The sequence below is a fragment of the Rousettus aegyptiacus genome, unplaced genomic scaffold (assembly GCF_014176215.1).
Source record: "Rousettus aegyptiacus isolate mRouAeg1 unplaced genomic scaffold, mRouAeg1.p scaffold_m13_p_9, whole genome shotgun sequence".
Taxonomy (NCBI): domain Eukaryota; kingdom Metazoa; phylum Chordata; class Mammalia; order Chiroptera; family Pteropodidae; genus Rousettus; species Rousettus aegyptiacus.
Genome location: NW_023416312.1, coordinates 10,496,516 through 10,511,579, shown reverse-complemented (window position 1 = coordinate 10,511,579; position 15,064 = coordinate 10,496,516). Strand labels below are relative to the sequence as shown.

At 38.9% G+C, this 15,064-nt stretch overlaps 1 protein-coding gene across 1 annotated transcript in view; it reads left to right on the top strand.

The window, feature by feature from the left end:
• Positions 1-11,353, top strand: part of ACOT9 (acyl-CoA thioesterase 9) — a 32,357-nt gene extending 21,004 nt beyond the window's left edge. The window contains 8 exon segments of the mRNA XM_016136931.2: positions 1,425-1,492; positions 1,998-2,109; positions 2,272-2,362; positions 2,532-2,617; positions 3,223-3,310; positions 3,459-3,609; positions 4,065-4,149; positions 4,151-11,353. Of these exon segments, the coding sequence (XP_015992417.2) occupies positions 1,425-1,492; positions 1,998-2,109; positions 2,272-2,362; positions 2,532-2,617; positions 3,223-3,310; positions 3,459-3,609; positions 4,065-4,149; positions 4,151-4,232 (763 nt within the window). The 3' untranslated portion in view covers positions 4,233-11,353.
• Positions 11,354-15,064: the final 3,711 nt, after the last annotated feature.

Genomic DNA, 15,064 nt, shown 5'->3' with positions numbered 1-15,064 from the left:
GCCTTTTCAGTGGACAGAGCTTGGATGTATATTGAAAAGCAAGCAAGCAACCAACCTCATGAGTTCATGCTGTCATCTCCAAGACAAGTTTAACTGTACAGGCTTTCACTTATTTGGCTTTATCCTTTATTTTTTTTTCCTCTCAAATTGAATTTTGGTTCCTAAAAACAGTTACACCCAGGGCCTTCAAACTGAGAAAAAACTCATTGTATGTGTGGGAGTTGGGCGGGAGGGTGTCTTACAGGATTGCAGGTTGCACAGGACAGAGTCTAGAGGCCTATGGGAAGTCTAGTTGGTATTAGAAACTTGAGTTAGGAGTTTGCGATGAGAAATCTTTTCAGCTGCATGGAAAACTGATGTGGAAAGCTGTGTTGATATTGAAAAACACCTCGGTGACTGATCTGAGTGAAGAATAAACTAAACCCATGTGGTCTAAGTCTGCCCACCAGCCCCAGCTGACCTGCCGCTCCTGGTGCCTGGCCTTTGGCTCCTTTGCCAGCACTGAGGGCCATTGCTTCAAGTTCCTCTCTGAGCTGATATATTTCAGTTTCATAAGCTGCCATTTTTCATTTCTTTTGTTTCCATTGTTGTTTCATCAAACTTTTGGATTCTACCACAGTGAAATACTATCTTCCTTTTCACTCAGTTTTTTATTTAAACAAATTTGTCACCTACGGAAAAGTAGAATAATGTATTGAATATCCATACCCTTCACTTAAATTCACCAATTAACATTTTACTACCAGCCTTGTTTTCCCACCCTCTGTATAAATACACACACACACACACACACACACACACACACACATTTTTTTCCCCTGGTTCATTTGATAGTAAGTTGAGACTATTACACTCAGAAATAGTTCAGCATGTATCTCCTAAGACTAAGATAATTCTCCTACATAACCTCAGTGTCTTTATTATATCCAAGATATTTAACAGTGATAGAAATATATGATCTAATGTATGATCCATATTCAGACTTTGCCAGTTGTCTTTGAAATATCCTTTGTAGCTTCTTCCCCTGAGTTGGGATCTGATCAAGGATCATGTATTGCAGTTGGTTATCATTTAAAATAGTCCCTCTGCCATTTTCTGTCTCTTAAGACGTTGACATTTTTTAAGAGACCGGGCCAGTCGTCTTGTAGAATGTTCTACAACCTATTTCGACTGTTTCCTCATGATTAGGGTCAGGTGAAACATTCTGGCAAACGGCCATGTCCTTTTCGCAATGTGAACTTTCTGGTGTACAGATAAAACTGTAACCAGAAGACTCCCCTAATTATTCTACATTTTTGTGCGAAGCCGTCAGTAAGTGTTACCCAAAACGAACAGCAAAGACTTTAAAACTAGTGGGTAGTTGTTCATCTTCCATTTTTATTAGATGATGGCACGTTTTAACTGTACTCTTTCCTTCTCTTTAGGCCGGCATTTGTAAACCCACTCATCCCTGAAGGTCCTGAGGAAGAAGAACTCTTTAGAAAAGGAGAATGTATATTAATTTGTTTATAATAAGATAAATTTTAAAAAGCACATTGACTGTACTGTAGAGGAGATTATGTAAGAGTATGTATGGACTTCATATACCAGTCAAATGTCTTAATAATGCCAAGAATTCACTGAAATTAAAAATACCTTATTTTTTGTTCTGTGGAGTCCATATTTTGGACAATTTTATGAATCAGCCAATATTTATTAATTGAAGTCATTTGTTTTCTCATTTTTAATGAAATGAGAAATGTATCTTAATGAAATAACTGCTGGTCAGGGCACTAGGTCAGGATAGTTATAAGTGGTTTCACACTGAGCAGATACGAATTCCATGTGGAAGCAAAGAATCACCAACAGTTTTATGTGGGATGTATGTGTAAGTTCCAGTGGGCTTTTTGCTCTCTGGGAATACTGCTTTTGTAGGATCCCGAGCAGCCCAGATCAGGAACCCCAATGTGTAGTATGATTCTCCTGATTGTGGCTCTTTCTGTTGTCCCACATTCCAGTGAACAAGGGGAAAAGGATCGTCTTCGACTCCACGTCATTACTGAAAATGGCTCCCAGTGCTGAAGAGAGGACGACTATACATGAGATGTTTCTTAGCACGCTGGATTCAAAGTAAGTTAGGCTGGCAAGAGTCCATGTTGGGAAAGCCTTTAAACCTTGGCCTTCTCCAGAACTAAGCTTGCCTGAACGTATTTGGAAATGTTTGTAAATAGTTTACTTTCCAGCAGCCAAACCATGTCCTTAACAGGCTTTACTGACTCTCCCTTTGTACAGGACTGCAAGTTTTCGAAGTCGAGTTTTGCCCCCTAATGCAGTGTGGATGGAGAATTCAAAGCTGAAGAGCTTGGAAATTTGCCACCCTCAGGTATTGTAATTTGGTGAAAAATATAAATAGAATAACTTGAATCTGTGATACTCATCTATAATTTGACACCTTTAAATTGGCCTCCATTTCTATGGCATTGATTCCTTTGTTCTGTATATAAGGGTGGCCATGAGTTTGTATTTGTTAATATTTATTTTATATCCTGTAGGAGAGGAACATTTTCAATCGGATCTTTGGCGGTTTCCTCATGAGGAAAGCATATGAACTTGCATGGGCTACTGCTTGTAGCTTTGGGTGAGTTAGATTTAAGGTAGTTATAGCTTTTGAGACGCGATTTATACTACTGCACCCGAATGAAACGTTATAGACCAGTCTGGAGGTGCTAGTGAATACGTTGTGTTTTAAAAGAAATACCACACTGATACCGGTTGGGCTCGATCTTCATTTTAGGACTGCAGCTCTGACTAGGTAGGTTAGTACATTGCAGGCATACCTCGTTTTATTGTGATTCACTTTGTTGCGCTTCACAGATGTCGCATTTTTTTTTTTTTTTTTACAAATCGAAGGCAAGATCCTCCACCAGCAAAAAGATTATGACTCACTTGATTTAAGTGCTTACTTTACTGTATGGTGTGGAACTGAACTCACAGTATTTCTGACGTACACCTGTAAAGACCTGAGAAAAGGAGGCGATGATATGGTGGAGGGAAGGGATAGAGTGATTTTGGCGTAGGTCTGATCCCACTGGCTTCTCTTACCATTCCTCAGTGGTATGATTATTTCTCCTTCTCTAGGTTTATTCTTTAATCACTTAAATTTTGTTTCAGCTCATTGTTAGGGAAAAAAATAGAGATCATCTGAATTTTGCAGTTGACCCCAAGTTCTGCCTTCCCCAATAGTGGTTCCCGACCATTTGTAGTAGCAGTGGATGACATCATGTTTCAGAAACCCGTCGAGGTTGGATCGTTGCTGTTTCTTTCTTCCCAGGTAGGTGTGCGACGAGGTAAAGTAGAATTTTTTATCATTTGGGCCTGAAAGAGAAGTTTTTATATTCTAAAGCCACTGCATCTCTTATGACTGCCTTGTTCCCCTTTCCCAGTGAGATTGACTGACTGTCATGTCTCTGATCTCTTAGGTTTGCTTTACTCAAGGCAATTACATTCAAGTCAGAGTACATAGTGAAGTGGCCTCTCTGGACAATAAAGAGCATACGACCACCAATATCTTTCACTTCACGTTCATGTCGGAGAAAGATGTGCCCTTGGTTTTCCCCAGAACGTATGGAGGTAAGCAGCAGTGTTGGTTAGTTGCTGACAAAGGAGAGAACTTTTAAAGAGATTTTTCTCCTTTTAAATTGTCATGGAAAATTAGGCGTTAACAGATGCCTGTTAACTCGAGAGCATATCTTTAGGAGATGGTGCTTTCGAGTTTCTGCAGCCCCAGGACACCTCATGGTCCACAGATGGCTGTGGCTGCTCTGCCCACGTGGCTGTTGTCCGTAGGGTAGGTGCCAGCTGCATGCAGGCACTGGTGGTCGAAGACTGGTCTGGCCAAAGGAAAGGGGTGAGAATAGAGGCCCACCCCCTTGGGAACCTTGCACACCCTCTGGTTTGACAGTGCTCGTCTGGCACCAGTTCTACATTCTCGTTGCTGTCCCAGTGTCCTTGAGTAGCCTCGCGCTCGTATCATGGTTTTCTGAAGTGCTGCAAGTTTTTCCATGGTTCTCTCTCTTGTGTTTCAGAGTCCATGTTGTATTTAGATGGGCAGCGGCATTTTAACTCCATGGATTTACCGATGACCCTGCAAAAGGACTACCCATGGAGCCCCAGGGAAACTGCACTTGTTGGAGACCAGCAGTCCTCAGAGACGCAGTGCCCGGGGAAGGCCTGAGCACCTGTATCGGTTTTAGTGTTTATTCTCATCCTTCATAGCAAAAAACAATGTATTCAGCTTTTAGATGATCAGAAAAGCAAAACAAATAGAGCAGCTGGGTGGGCAGAGGGAGAGAGAATTATTAAATAATAAATACTTTGAAGACAATATGAATTGTGAACCCACCATGTTGCCTTCTGCCTGCTAAAGAAATGAGGGCAGATGGCTTTTTATGCCATTGGAAACATTCTTTTCTTATACATATCTCAAACTATCAATATATATGTGGCTTCCTTCTAAGGAGTTTGGAGGGCATTCTTTAAGCCTGACCTTTGCCGCTCTTCCCCTGCGCTGTCTACATCCCATCAATCCTACATGAGTCCTTTGCATGTTGCTTCCCTCTACTTCCCAGCTTTTGTTACAGAGGGTAGATGGAAAGTTGTGGTGAAGGGATCTACTGAAAGATGTAGCATTCAGAAAGATATGTGGAAAGCTTTAGATCTAAAGCCATACCAAGTGGAGGCATTCGGAGATGATCTGGGTGAGGAAACACGACCGCGTGTTCATTCTTTCACACGCCAGACAACTCTTGAGCACACTGCACTAGGAGCTGAGCAGGATGTTTCATTAAAAAAGCAAGAAAAATAATAACAGCTGCTAATACTTACAGAACACTTCCTTTGTGCTAGGTAGGCACTTGATGTGCATTAGCTCATTTATTTTTTCCACCAGCACTGTGAGGTAGGTTCTGTAACCCTTTCACAGGGCTAGGTCACTCAGGAAACTGAAGCACAGAGAGATTAAGTCACTTGCTCAAGGTCCCACCGCTAGGAAGTGGTGGTGCTGGGATTCAGAACCACACTGTGTTGGGCCAGGGTACTCTTGACCAGTACATCGTACTGTTTTCTGGGACTACAGCAAGGGAGGCCATACCCAGTATCACAGTGTCACCTAGGAACCCAAAAGCAGGTATTCCCATGAGTCTGCAGCCAAAACAGTTTCTTCCCTTGATGGAATGAGAAGTTGATCAAATTCAGAAGAGAAAGATGAGGCCGCATAGAAGAAAAAAGTCATCTCTGAGGGTGTGCCCAGGAAAGATTCAGTCTTTATGTGGGTTCTAAATTAGTGGTCACAAACTTGGCTTTGCCTCAGAATTAGTTGGAGTGCTTTTAAAGAAAATCATGTTACTTTAGTACTTACTGAAATCACAGTTACCGTGAACAGGCACTTCTGGCATAGTTGGTCACAGGGACAAACATGACTGCTGGGGAGGCGTGCCAAGTGACTCCTGGAATCGGTCCTGTGTGGCACAATAGCTTGCTAGCATCAGGCCTCATCCTTACACAAGACTTTACTACCATCCCGAGCTTCGCCTGGCCCTTCAGCACAGCATTTTGCACATCTACCTGAAGACCCTGTGGGGCCCTGCAGGTGACTGACAGGAAGAGACATGCCCTGGAGAGTTGTGCGAATGTTAAGCGGAGTCCAATAAAGAGACCTACTGCATTCTTTTGTACAGATTATGCAAGTATACATTTATCCATTTATTGCTGTGCACCGAAGCTTTTTCTAGAATTTTCCTTGCTATTATAAGCAGCATTGCAGTAAATATCCTAAGTAGCTAAAACATTTAATCCTTATATTATTTCCTTAGGAAAATTGTAGAGAAGTGATGTCTAGGTAAAAATAGTATGCACGTGTTGAACGCTTTGAATATGTATTCCACGTAACCCTCCAGAGCAGCCGCATGCATCACCTACTCATCAGCAGTTTCCTTGAACTTTGCCAAATTTTATCCTATTCTTTGAGAAACATCTTTGCCATTTTCATAGGTGAAAAATGACTTTCATTGACTCTGAATTGTACTGACATGTACCTTTAAAAATTTTTTCATTGTCTTTTTAGTTAAATTACTTCTAGTAATTTTGGATGTCAGAATATTAACCCCAAAGTCTGTTCTCTACCAATAAAGATTTTTGTATTATAAGAACTAGAGATTTTGACACAGGACTTTAAGAAGATGAGATGAAGCAAACTATGGAGGAAATACAGTAGGTTCTAGATATTTATAGTATTCTGTCTCTTCTTTATTGAACATTTTTTCTTTTTTTAAATTAAGTTTATTGGGGTAACTGGTTAATACAATTATATAATTTTCAGGTGTACATTATAATTTGACATCTATATATTCTGTTGTGTTTACCTCTTTATTAAACTTTTAACCAGTACCAGCACTACTGTGTGTCTGGCATGGAACTTCCTCACGTGGGTTGGATGTGGTTTTATATCGATTAGTTCACGCTGAAATATCCCACTTTTACTTCATGCCTTTCTTACCAAGTTCTTAGTTTTTGCTTAGGTATTTCTTCAATGGGCAGTCTTCGAGGGTGGTATCTTTATCACTGGTTTCTTTAGTTCACTCTAGTAGGCTTTGCACTGTAGTGTGTGCCCACATGATGCTGTGGAACCGTTTTTGTGGGAACCCAAGTACCCTGTCTTCCCTTTGCTACCTGCATTCTCTGTGATAAGACCCATTTTCTGTCACCTCTTTGAATAGAGCCAGGAACTTGATCCTGAAGAACTCAAGTCCTTCTCCTAACCCCAGAGACGTCACCATTTTATTTTCAATGAGTTTCTGCAGACAGACCTTTTATCTTTCTAAAGATATATTTGATCCCGTGGGATGATTGGGCTCACCTGGGAGGCTCTTCTGCTTTATGTGGCATTGGCTGCGGTCCCTCAGGCAGCTGCATTCAGCTGGGAGCTTGTCTGGGCTGGGAACATGTGGCACGTCAGCTGGGGCGGCTGGCATGGGTGGAGGCTGGCTAGGCTTCTCTAACAGGCTGGTTGGATTTCTTTCATGCTGGCTCAAGGACTCCAAGAGCAGAAAGACAGGTTCTCAGGTCCTAACTGTGTCATCCTGCTTCTCAAAGCCATTTTTGTGACGGTAATGATCAGTGGTGTCATGGAAGTTATAAAGATGAGTACTGGGAAAAGGCTACTAGTTGGACGATTGAGAGGTGCCAGGAAGAAAAAACGGTTTCAAAAAGTGATGGTGTCTAGGGCTGGATGGCAAGGGTGTGAGTCATTGCAAATGCCCAGCTGTCTCTTCTGGGTACATTCCTTGGACACCTGCCGCTCTTTTATAAATATTTTATCGACGAGTAACATTGGGAAACACGGCCTAGGCTAACCCTCCTGTGATATGTTATAGTGCATATTAGTTTACAAAAGACACTTTGAAAAGTAGGGCCATAAGAACACCTGTTTAACTTTGTTTAGTTTTTGTGACACTTAACCACGGACCTTTTTATTTTTGTTAATACCTATGAATAAATTGAACACACTAAATTTTTATAACTTTTACAAAGCTGGGATCAGACTCTGTACTCTATTTTGTAACATGAAAAGGCAATCTAGTATATTGTCCGAGGAGTAATCATTATGCCCTTTGCTGTGAAGAATCAAATATTAGCGCTATGTTTCTTAAAACTAAATTTTGGATAGCATTTTAGGTCTTATATTTCCAGCTTTCAAGAGTTGGCAGTGTAATTGCTGTCATTTTTGATGTTTCGTAAAATGTTAACTTCTAACAATGTGTTTAACTGTACAACATTCGAAATAATCTTTCAGCATTTTGCTCCTTTACAGATGAGAAGGTGGAGGCCAAAGGAAGTGCATCAGGAGGATAGTGAAGGTTAGTTTATGAGATATTGCCTCCATTTTGATAGAATACAAGTTGGTGTTACCGATTTCTCTTTCTGGGCAAGAGCTTCAAGTTCGAAATCAAAGCTTTATGCTTTAACATGAAAGCACTTGGAAATACTTAGAGATTCTTTATTTGGTTATAGAATCCTGTGGCAACTTATAAGTGAAGGGTGGCAAAAAATCAGTTACAAGGTGTAATCACAAAGTAAGAATTTTTATATATGGCTAACACATACCGGATTCTTATGTGTCAGGCATCGTGCTGATGACATTAAGACATTTTCTCATTTAATTCTTACAATCATCTCTTTGAGGTCAATACTGTTATTACCCACATTTTGCAGATGATGCAAAGTGAGGGTTAGGAGGGAAAGTAAGTTCCCAAAGCCAACCCTGTGACTGTGTATAGGTGGAATAAGCACACACTAGATCTAGAATATTGGCTCTTTGCTGCATTTTATACATATTTTCTCTGCTGTTACAATATAGGGTTAATTAATGATTATATATATATGTATATGTATATGAGACTATATCAGAATACAATCAGATCTCAGCCATAATTGATGAAGTTGGCCGAAATATTTTCGGCATTTTAAAAAGCAGGTTTTGTTTTATTTTTAGAATTATGTGATGGAAAAAAAATAAAATTAAAAGGGGTTGCTGTGAGTCAGTAGTAATCCAATGAGTAATAGTGAGTGGGAGATTGCTGGTTATTATTCAGTTTTTAGGTCTAGTACATATATTACTTTGATTAAAGTAAAAATAAATCATCACAAACGTTATCTCAATATCAAAGCTTACACTCAGAAACTTTAGTATGTCTGGTTAAGAGATGTGAATCTGTAGACAGACTAGGTGGTTTGGAATCTCAGTTCTGCCACCGATTGTTATATTTGAACAGATTACTTCACCTAATGATGCCTAATTTCCTTATATGCAAAATGGAAATAGTAGTTACATCCGCTTCCTAAGGCTGTTAAGAGGATCCAGTGAGGTGGTATTTGTGAAGTGCTTAGTATTAGGCCTGGCACATAATAAGTGCTATCTTATAATCTATTATAGTAAAACTAAAACGACAAAAAGGACATCTGTGTCATAGGAATGTTACCTTGGCTTCATTTAAAAATCTAAACTGAGAATCAATGCCAAGAACAGAAATCTCTCTCTACCTTAAACATTTTTATTGATTCTCCCGAGATTTACTATATTCAAAAATATTTTAAAAAGTAACTTGGTGCTCCTTTATCTGCTTAAAGAAATGTTTCTTGGCACATTAGTCAGATTCTGATTGCCTATTATCTTCAAAGTATGTATACTCAAGAATTTTTTCCAAAGCGCTCCAAACCCTGTAATACGATTTTTCAAAACCAGCTGGCCTGGCCAAGCTTCCTGGCCTACTTGTGAGCCTGAGTCTGAGATGGATTAGCAGAAGAAAAGTTGGCCTACTTTGAATCTTCAATAGGAAGAGTTTGTTAAAACAAAAATGACCCTGAAGGACATTACTGGTGTAAAGAAGAGTTCATTCTGGTTTCCACTGATTTGTCGGGCAAAGGGGAAAATATAAATTATATTAGCCTCAGGGCATCAGCTTATCCTATGGAACCACTGCAAAATTATTAGAAAATATGTATTAAGACCAGCAAAAAATAAATAAAATCAACCTTTTCCCCATCTTTTTCTTATTTAGTAACCTTTTTGGGATTTGGTTGTGAATATATATTGCTATGAGGAATTCAGTATTCTAAAAGAAACATAATTTTCCTGAGGAAAATATGCCCCATTAACGCAGCAAAAAAAAAAAAAAATTAAAAGGCAACATAACAATGAAAATTTGAGACTACATATTTTAAACATAGTTGGTATTATCATGAGCTCCTGAAGGGCAGCGACTTTGACTTTTATTTGTGTGCTTCTCTCTGTGCAATTTCCAGGATTTATTCAGCATTCAGTTAATGTTTACTTCATTGAGTTAAATCTTGGTTAGAAATCTTTTCTGGGGACATTTTATTTTCATCGTGACTCTGAAGCTGTCTAGATGAATTTTCAGTTTATTCATAGTATTGAACTGTAAAGGTCACCATGACAAGGTGGTGGAGAAAATATGAATATAGGAACTTGAAGATGAGTTGGTTCATTTCACAAAGGTAAACACAAAATGCTGTATAACTGTCTTCTTTTAATTAGCTTGTCAGAAGATTTTGACAAAGACCTCCAGTAGATTACTGAACAAACCCAGTTGCAGATTACTTGTATTGAATCAATTATTGTCTTTCATAGCTTTTAATAGATTTGATCTAATCATGTCATTCTATTCTCTTACCAATTATATACTCCCCTTTTGTTTATATTTGTAACTATAAGGTTTTGTAGAGATAAGTTTACCTTCTTTATGTTTGCTATATCTGCTCTCAGCTTGAACACATACTTTAGATTTCTCCTGATATTTTTATTTGGGTCTGAGTATATTTCTAGTACTGTTTATACTTTTATTTCTTTCCTTTGGTTTTTAAAATGTAAATGCTGGTTATTTTTTTTTTTTAGTTCTTAAAATCAACCTAAATACAAAGAATAGAAGACTTGATTGTGGTTGCAGCAGAGAATATTAATGTTAACAGCCTTGCTACTTATTGTAAAAGTGAAAGTGTGACTGCTGAAGGTCAAGGTCAAGTTGAAAGGGGGTATGAGGCGTTAATCTCATTTTGCAAAGGGAAGAATGAACCTTTGCTACATTTTATACATATTTTTTTAGCTGTTATAAAGGGTTAACTTGCGAGATATATATATGACTATATATATCAGAATACAATGGGGTCTGATTGTATTCTGATACATATTATAACCATAATCGATGAGGTTGGCTGAAATATTTTTGGCATTTTTAAAAGCTTCCCCTTAGAATAAAACTTTTGCTTCATTTGCGATAGATTCTCTAAATTGACTTGTGGATGTTTTCTCCCCCTCCTTTGGCAACAAATAATGAACTGCTGTAAAATAAGTAACAGGAAAGAGGAATTCAAAGTAGGGATTTGGCAAGTTCAAAATGGATTTAAGGGTCTTTGGTAAATCACATGGCTTCCAGATGAAACTTCTATCGTGAGATTATTTTGATCTAAGAGGCTCAGTCTAAGGCAGATTTGAGGGTGCTTTGGTCCCGCGTCTGGCCAGCAGTACAACGTGGGAGAACTGGTGCTGGCCTGAATGTCCACACCTGTGAGGTCTCGCCTACATCTGCAATGAGCTAGCTCAGGGTAGAATTAGAGATTCATTGCTTCAGGTTTCATTTCTTCCTCCATAAAAGTAGGAACATTTTTTTACTCTACGGTTCCCTGATTTAGGCTTATATTTCTTCACTTGATTCAGCTGTTCAGTTATCAAATACTTTAATGAATATATTGCATATCATCTTAAAAATAAAATCCTATTTAAGATGTGAATGCAAAAAAAAAATGGGGCCTCAGAATAAAACAGGCTCTTCTGAAAGCCATTCAGGAATCCAGAGGTACTGAGAGAAATTAATACCGCAGAGGAACGATTATAGTAACCAAAGAAAGAGTAGGGATCTTGTGTGTTTTGTGTCAAAGAAATTGTGCACCTTTAATAGAGGGGAAAATATGGCTAAAACAAATGAGTTTTTCAAACTATGGGTTGTGTCCCATTGGTGAGTTATGAAATTTATAGGTTGTGACCAACATTACAAAAATAAAAGATCAGAATGCATCTTGCATAGTAATGGTAAGGGTCGTGTGAAACGTATGCACGTATAGGGTGCACAAACACATTTACCTGTGTACTATGTCACAGTGTAAAATGTACTTTCACCTTGGGTCAGGGTCATTTATGGAAAGAGTTGTACTCAGTATAAATTAAGGTGCCTACTTGAGTTATCCTTAGTTTTGAATTGATCTGAAATTTTTAGTAATTGTTTTTCATTGTTTTCCTAAATTATATTACATAAAACAAAACAAAAAAACAAAACAAAACATTTGAGAGTTAGTTGTTGCTCTTTCAGCTTAGTATGGAAAGGGGCCTCAGGATGTGGCAAGTGACTGATTTTGGTGTGCTTGGCGCCATCTGGTGGCCTTTGCATTACAGTGCAGCGTATTTCCTTTAATGATAACCTTGCCAATTGTTTCTGATGTGTCCCAATTGGGCTATACAAATGACCAGAGAAGTTAACGAAATCACGCCTGTAGATTCAATTTTTACCTTCCGTCTAACTTTGGCCGCATGGTGGATCCCTAACTTTGGCCAATCAACTCTAAAGTATATGCCATCTCCTAGTAAGATTATCATGAGAGAGAAAAACCAGTCAGTGCTCTGTCTCTTGAGGTTGGGTCACAAGTACTATCTTTTTATATAAAAATGGTGCACTTCTGGTGATAGAGCCTTTAGTGGAGGAGTAGGAGATGGACTTACACTCCCCTCCTCTGTGACACCTTCCCTCATTCCAGTCTTTCCTTGTAGTTGCTCATGGTCACCTTGGAGCCACCACATTGTTTTTAGCACTTATTACATCATATTGCTGCTCTCATTTGGGAGACTGGGCTTCTTGAGGGAACAGATTGTCATATCTTTTTATCTATATTGTCTTGCAAACTACCTTGTACATGGTGTAGGTAGTATTTCTATATGAACAAATGTGTGATTTAGGTGACTTTGAGTATTTGACTTGGCTTTTGAATTTGTTCATTTAAAAACTGGTAAGGTTAAGTCTCAGGAAGGTGGATCTTTAAAACTATTTTTAGGTTTTTACAGAAGTGTACAGCATTATGCCAAAGTTGTGTTATTATGTTAATAATGGACTTGATAAAAGTTGCTTTGCTAAGACTAACTATATCATAACTATGCTAAACATTTTTCTTTCCTTTGAAAAGCTAGGTAAAAATTTTAATGCGTTTATAGAAGTGTGTATATATGTGTTATGGATATATATGTGTACACACACAAACATATATCTTTCTGCTGACATGGAGACTTTTATGAGCTGTTTATCTGAAATACATTTTATCACATTCATATACTAATAACTATTCAAAGATATTTCAGTGACAGCATTCTCAGAAAGTTCAAGGGTAATGAAATATAAGGATGCATTCCATGATATCAAATGCGGGGGCTTAAGGTACAAAAATATCATTAGATAGTCAAATGGCATTAATGTATTTGAGAATAAACCATAACAACCTGGAAGTCTACCGACAGATGGAAAATTTAGGATGTAGGATTAGATATGCCCTTGGATGGAGAAGAAATGATGGGAGTGAGGACTGGATCTTTGCATGAGAGTCTGGGGACTAAGAAATCTCTGGAAGAACAGTCCATCATCATCACTGGAAAGCTCAAGGTGCTGGCAAGACTTAACTGGGAGTCAACAGATCAGAAATTGGAGGGAGAAGCATGGAATTACAGATGTACACACACTGAAAAGATTTCCTGTGTGTTTCATAGAAACTTCAAGTCACCTCTTGACCTACTTTGGATAAGTGCCTACTGTCATGGTGTGGTCTGTCCTCCTGTAGAGGCAGCTACTAAACTAAGCCAGTCTCCACCTCCGTCTGTGGACAGCTGTCTCTAGAGAGGGGTTTTTTCAGCCTTACCACTCACTATTGACATCTTGGGCCAGTTAAGTCTTTGTTGTGGGGCTATCTTGTCCATTGGAGGATGATTCACAGCCCCATTGGCCTCTATCCACTAAATGCCAGTTGCACTCCCACAGGTGTGAGAGCCAAAAACATCTCTAGACATTACCATGTTCCCTGGAGGCAAACTGTCCCTGGGTGAGAAGCACTGCTCTAGATTATTGTAGGCCCACATATTCAAGGAATAGGTCTTCTGTGGGTGCGTCCTGGTCAGGCCCAGGGCCCATCTTTTCTATTAGGGCAGGGGACAATCCTTCCTGGACAGTCTTCATCCAGTCTTCTGTAAATGTCCACATGAGATCATCTATCTTTAGAGTAAACTTTGGACCTGTAGGCTTTCAGAAGTCAGCTCTCTGAAGGACTAGTTTATAAAAGGCTCTGAGTATATTTGATGCTCTTCTATTCATGGGTATTTACATTACCCAATTAATATGAAAGTGGTGAGTCTGGATATATTTCCACTTTTTTGTAGACCCTCAGAAACTACTACACTATCAATACCTGCTTTAGTAATTAAATACTAAGTTCCTTGAGGGCAGGAAAATGTCTTTTGTCACTGATATATGCCAAGTGTTTAGGTGATCAATAGTTGCTGAATGTTGAATGAAATATTGACTGGCCATTTCAAATGTATCTAAAAATAACTTTTTTCCCTGTAAACTTATGTAAAATGAACACGAGGTTAGAAGAAAGCTCCATAGAATGGAAACTATTAATCAAGATACAGGCTTGTTCCATAAATAAAAAGTGTATACTTTTCAGATTGGAAAGAGGAAATCTGAGAACAGGATTCTAGTTGTATTGGAAGTAGTGACAAGATGGTCACAGGCCTGTTTCAGCACCAAAGTACTACCAGTCTTCAACTGTATTAAGAGTTTAGCTTTTAGAATTTTGACTGTAAGCTAGCATTTAGAACATAATTTTTTGTAGCAAAGGGTTATAAATGGCAGTTGGGAGTCCTCTGTCCAGGTCCAAATGCCTGTCACTAACCATCTGCTATTTAAGACAGAGTTTCAGCCAGGCCCGTAATACCCTTAGTTCTAGTGATGGCTTCCCCCAGAGTGATGAGATGGGTTAGCACAGCAGACAGGATGAGGCAAATTCTCTTGGGTATCAGGTCCCTTAACTACATGGCACATTTGTAGATGATTACTACGGTCACTGTTGTATTGGGGTGGCAAATGAGGTCATGAAGTAGCCCTGGAGTTGAGCTTTATATATGGTCATTTGTTAAGAGCTAACGATATATATATTCAGGGATTCAACTTTCACTTCTTAAACTAAAGATAAACATGTAAGTTGTTACTTGTAAATTTGGTACAAGTTGTAAACATGAATTTAGAGAAGGGGTGTGTGTGTGGTCCAGAGGACTTTATGTTGTACAGAGCAGTGGACTCTGGAGTCAGCTGTCTCTACCAGACACTGTGGAAGGTGACTGCTCACAACCTGTCCTTTCCTGCCACCCTAAAAGGTGTAGAAGGGTAGCTACAGTGGAGTGTTAAGAGCCCAGAAACTAGAA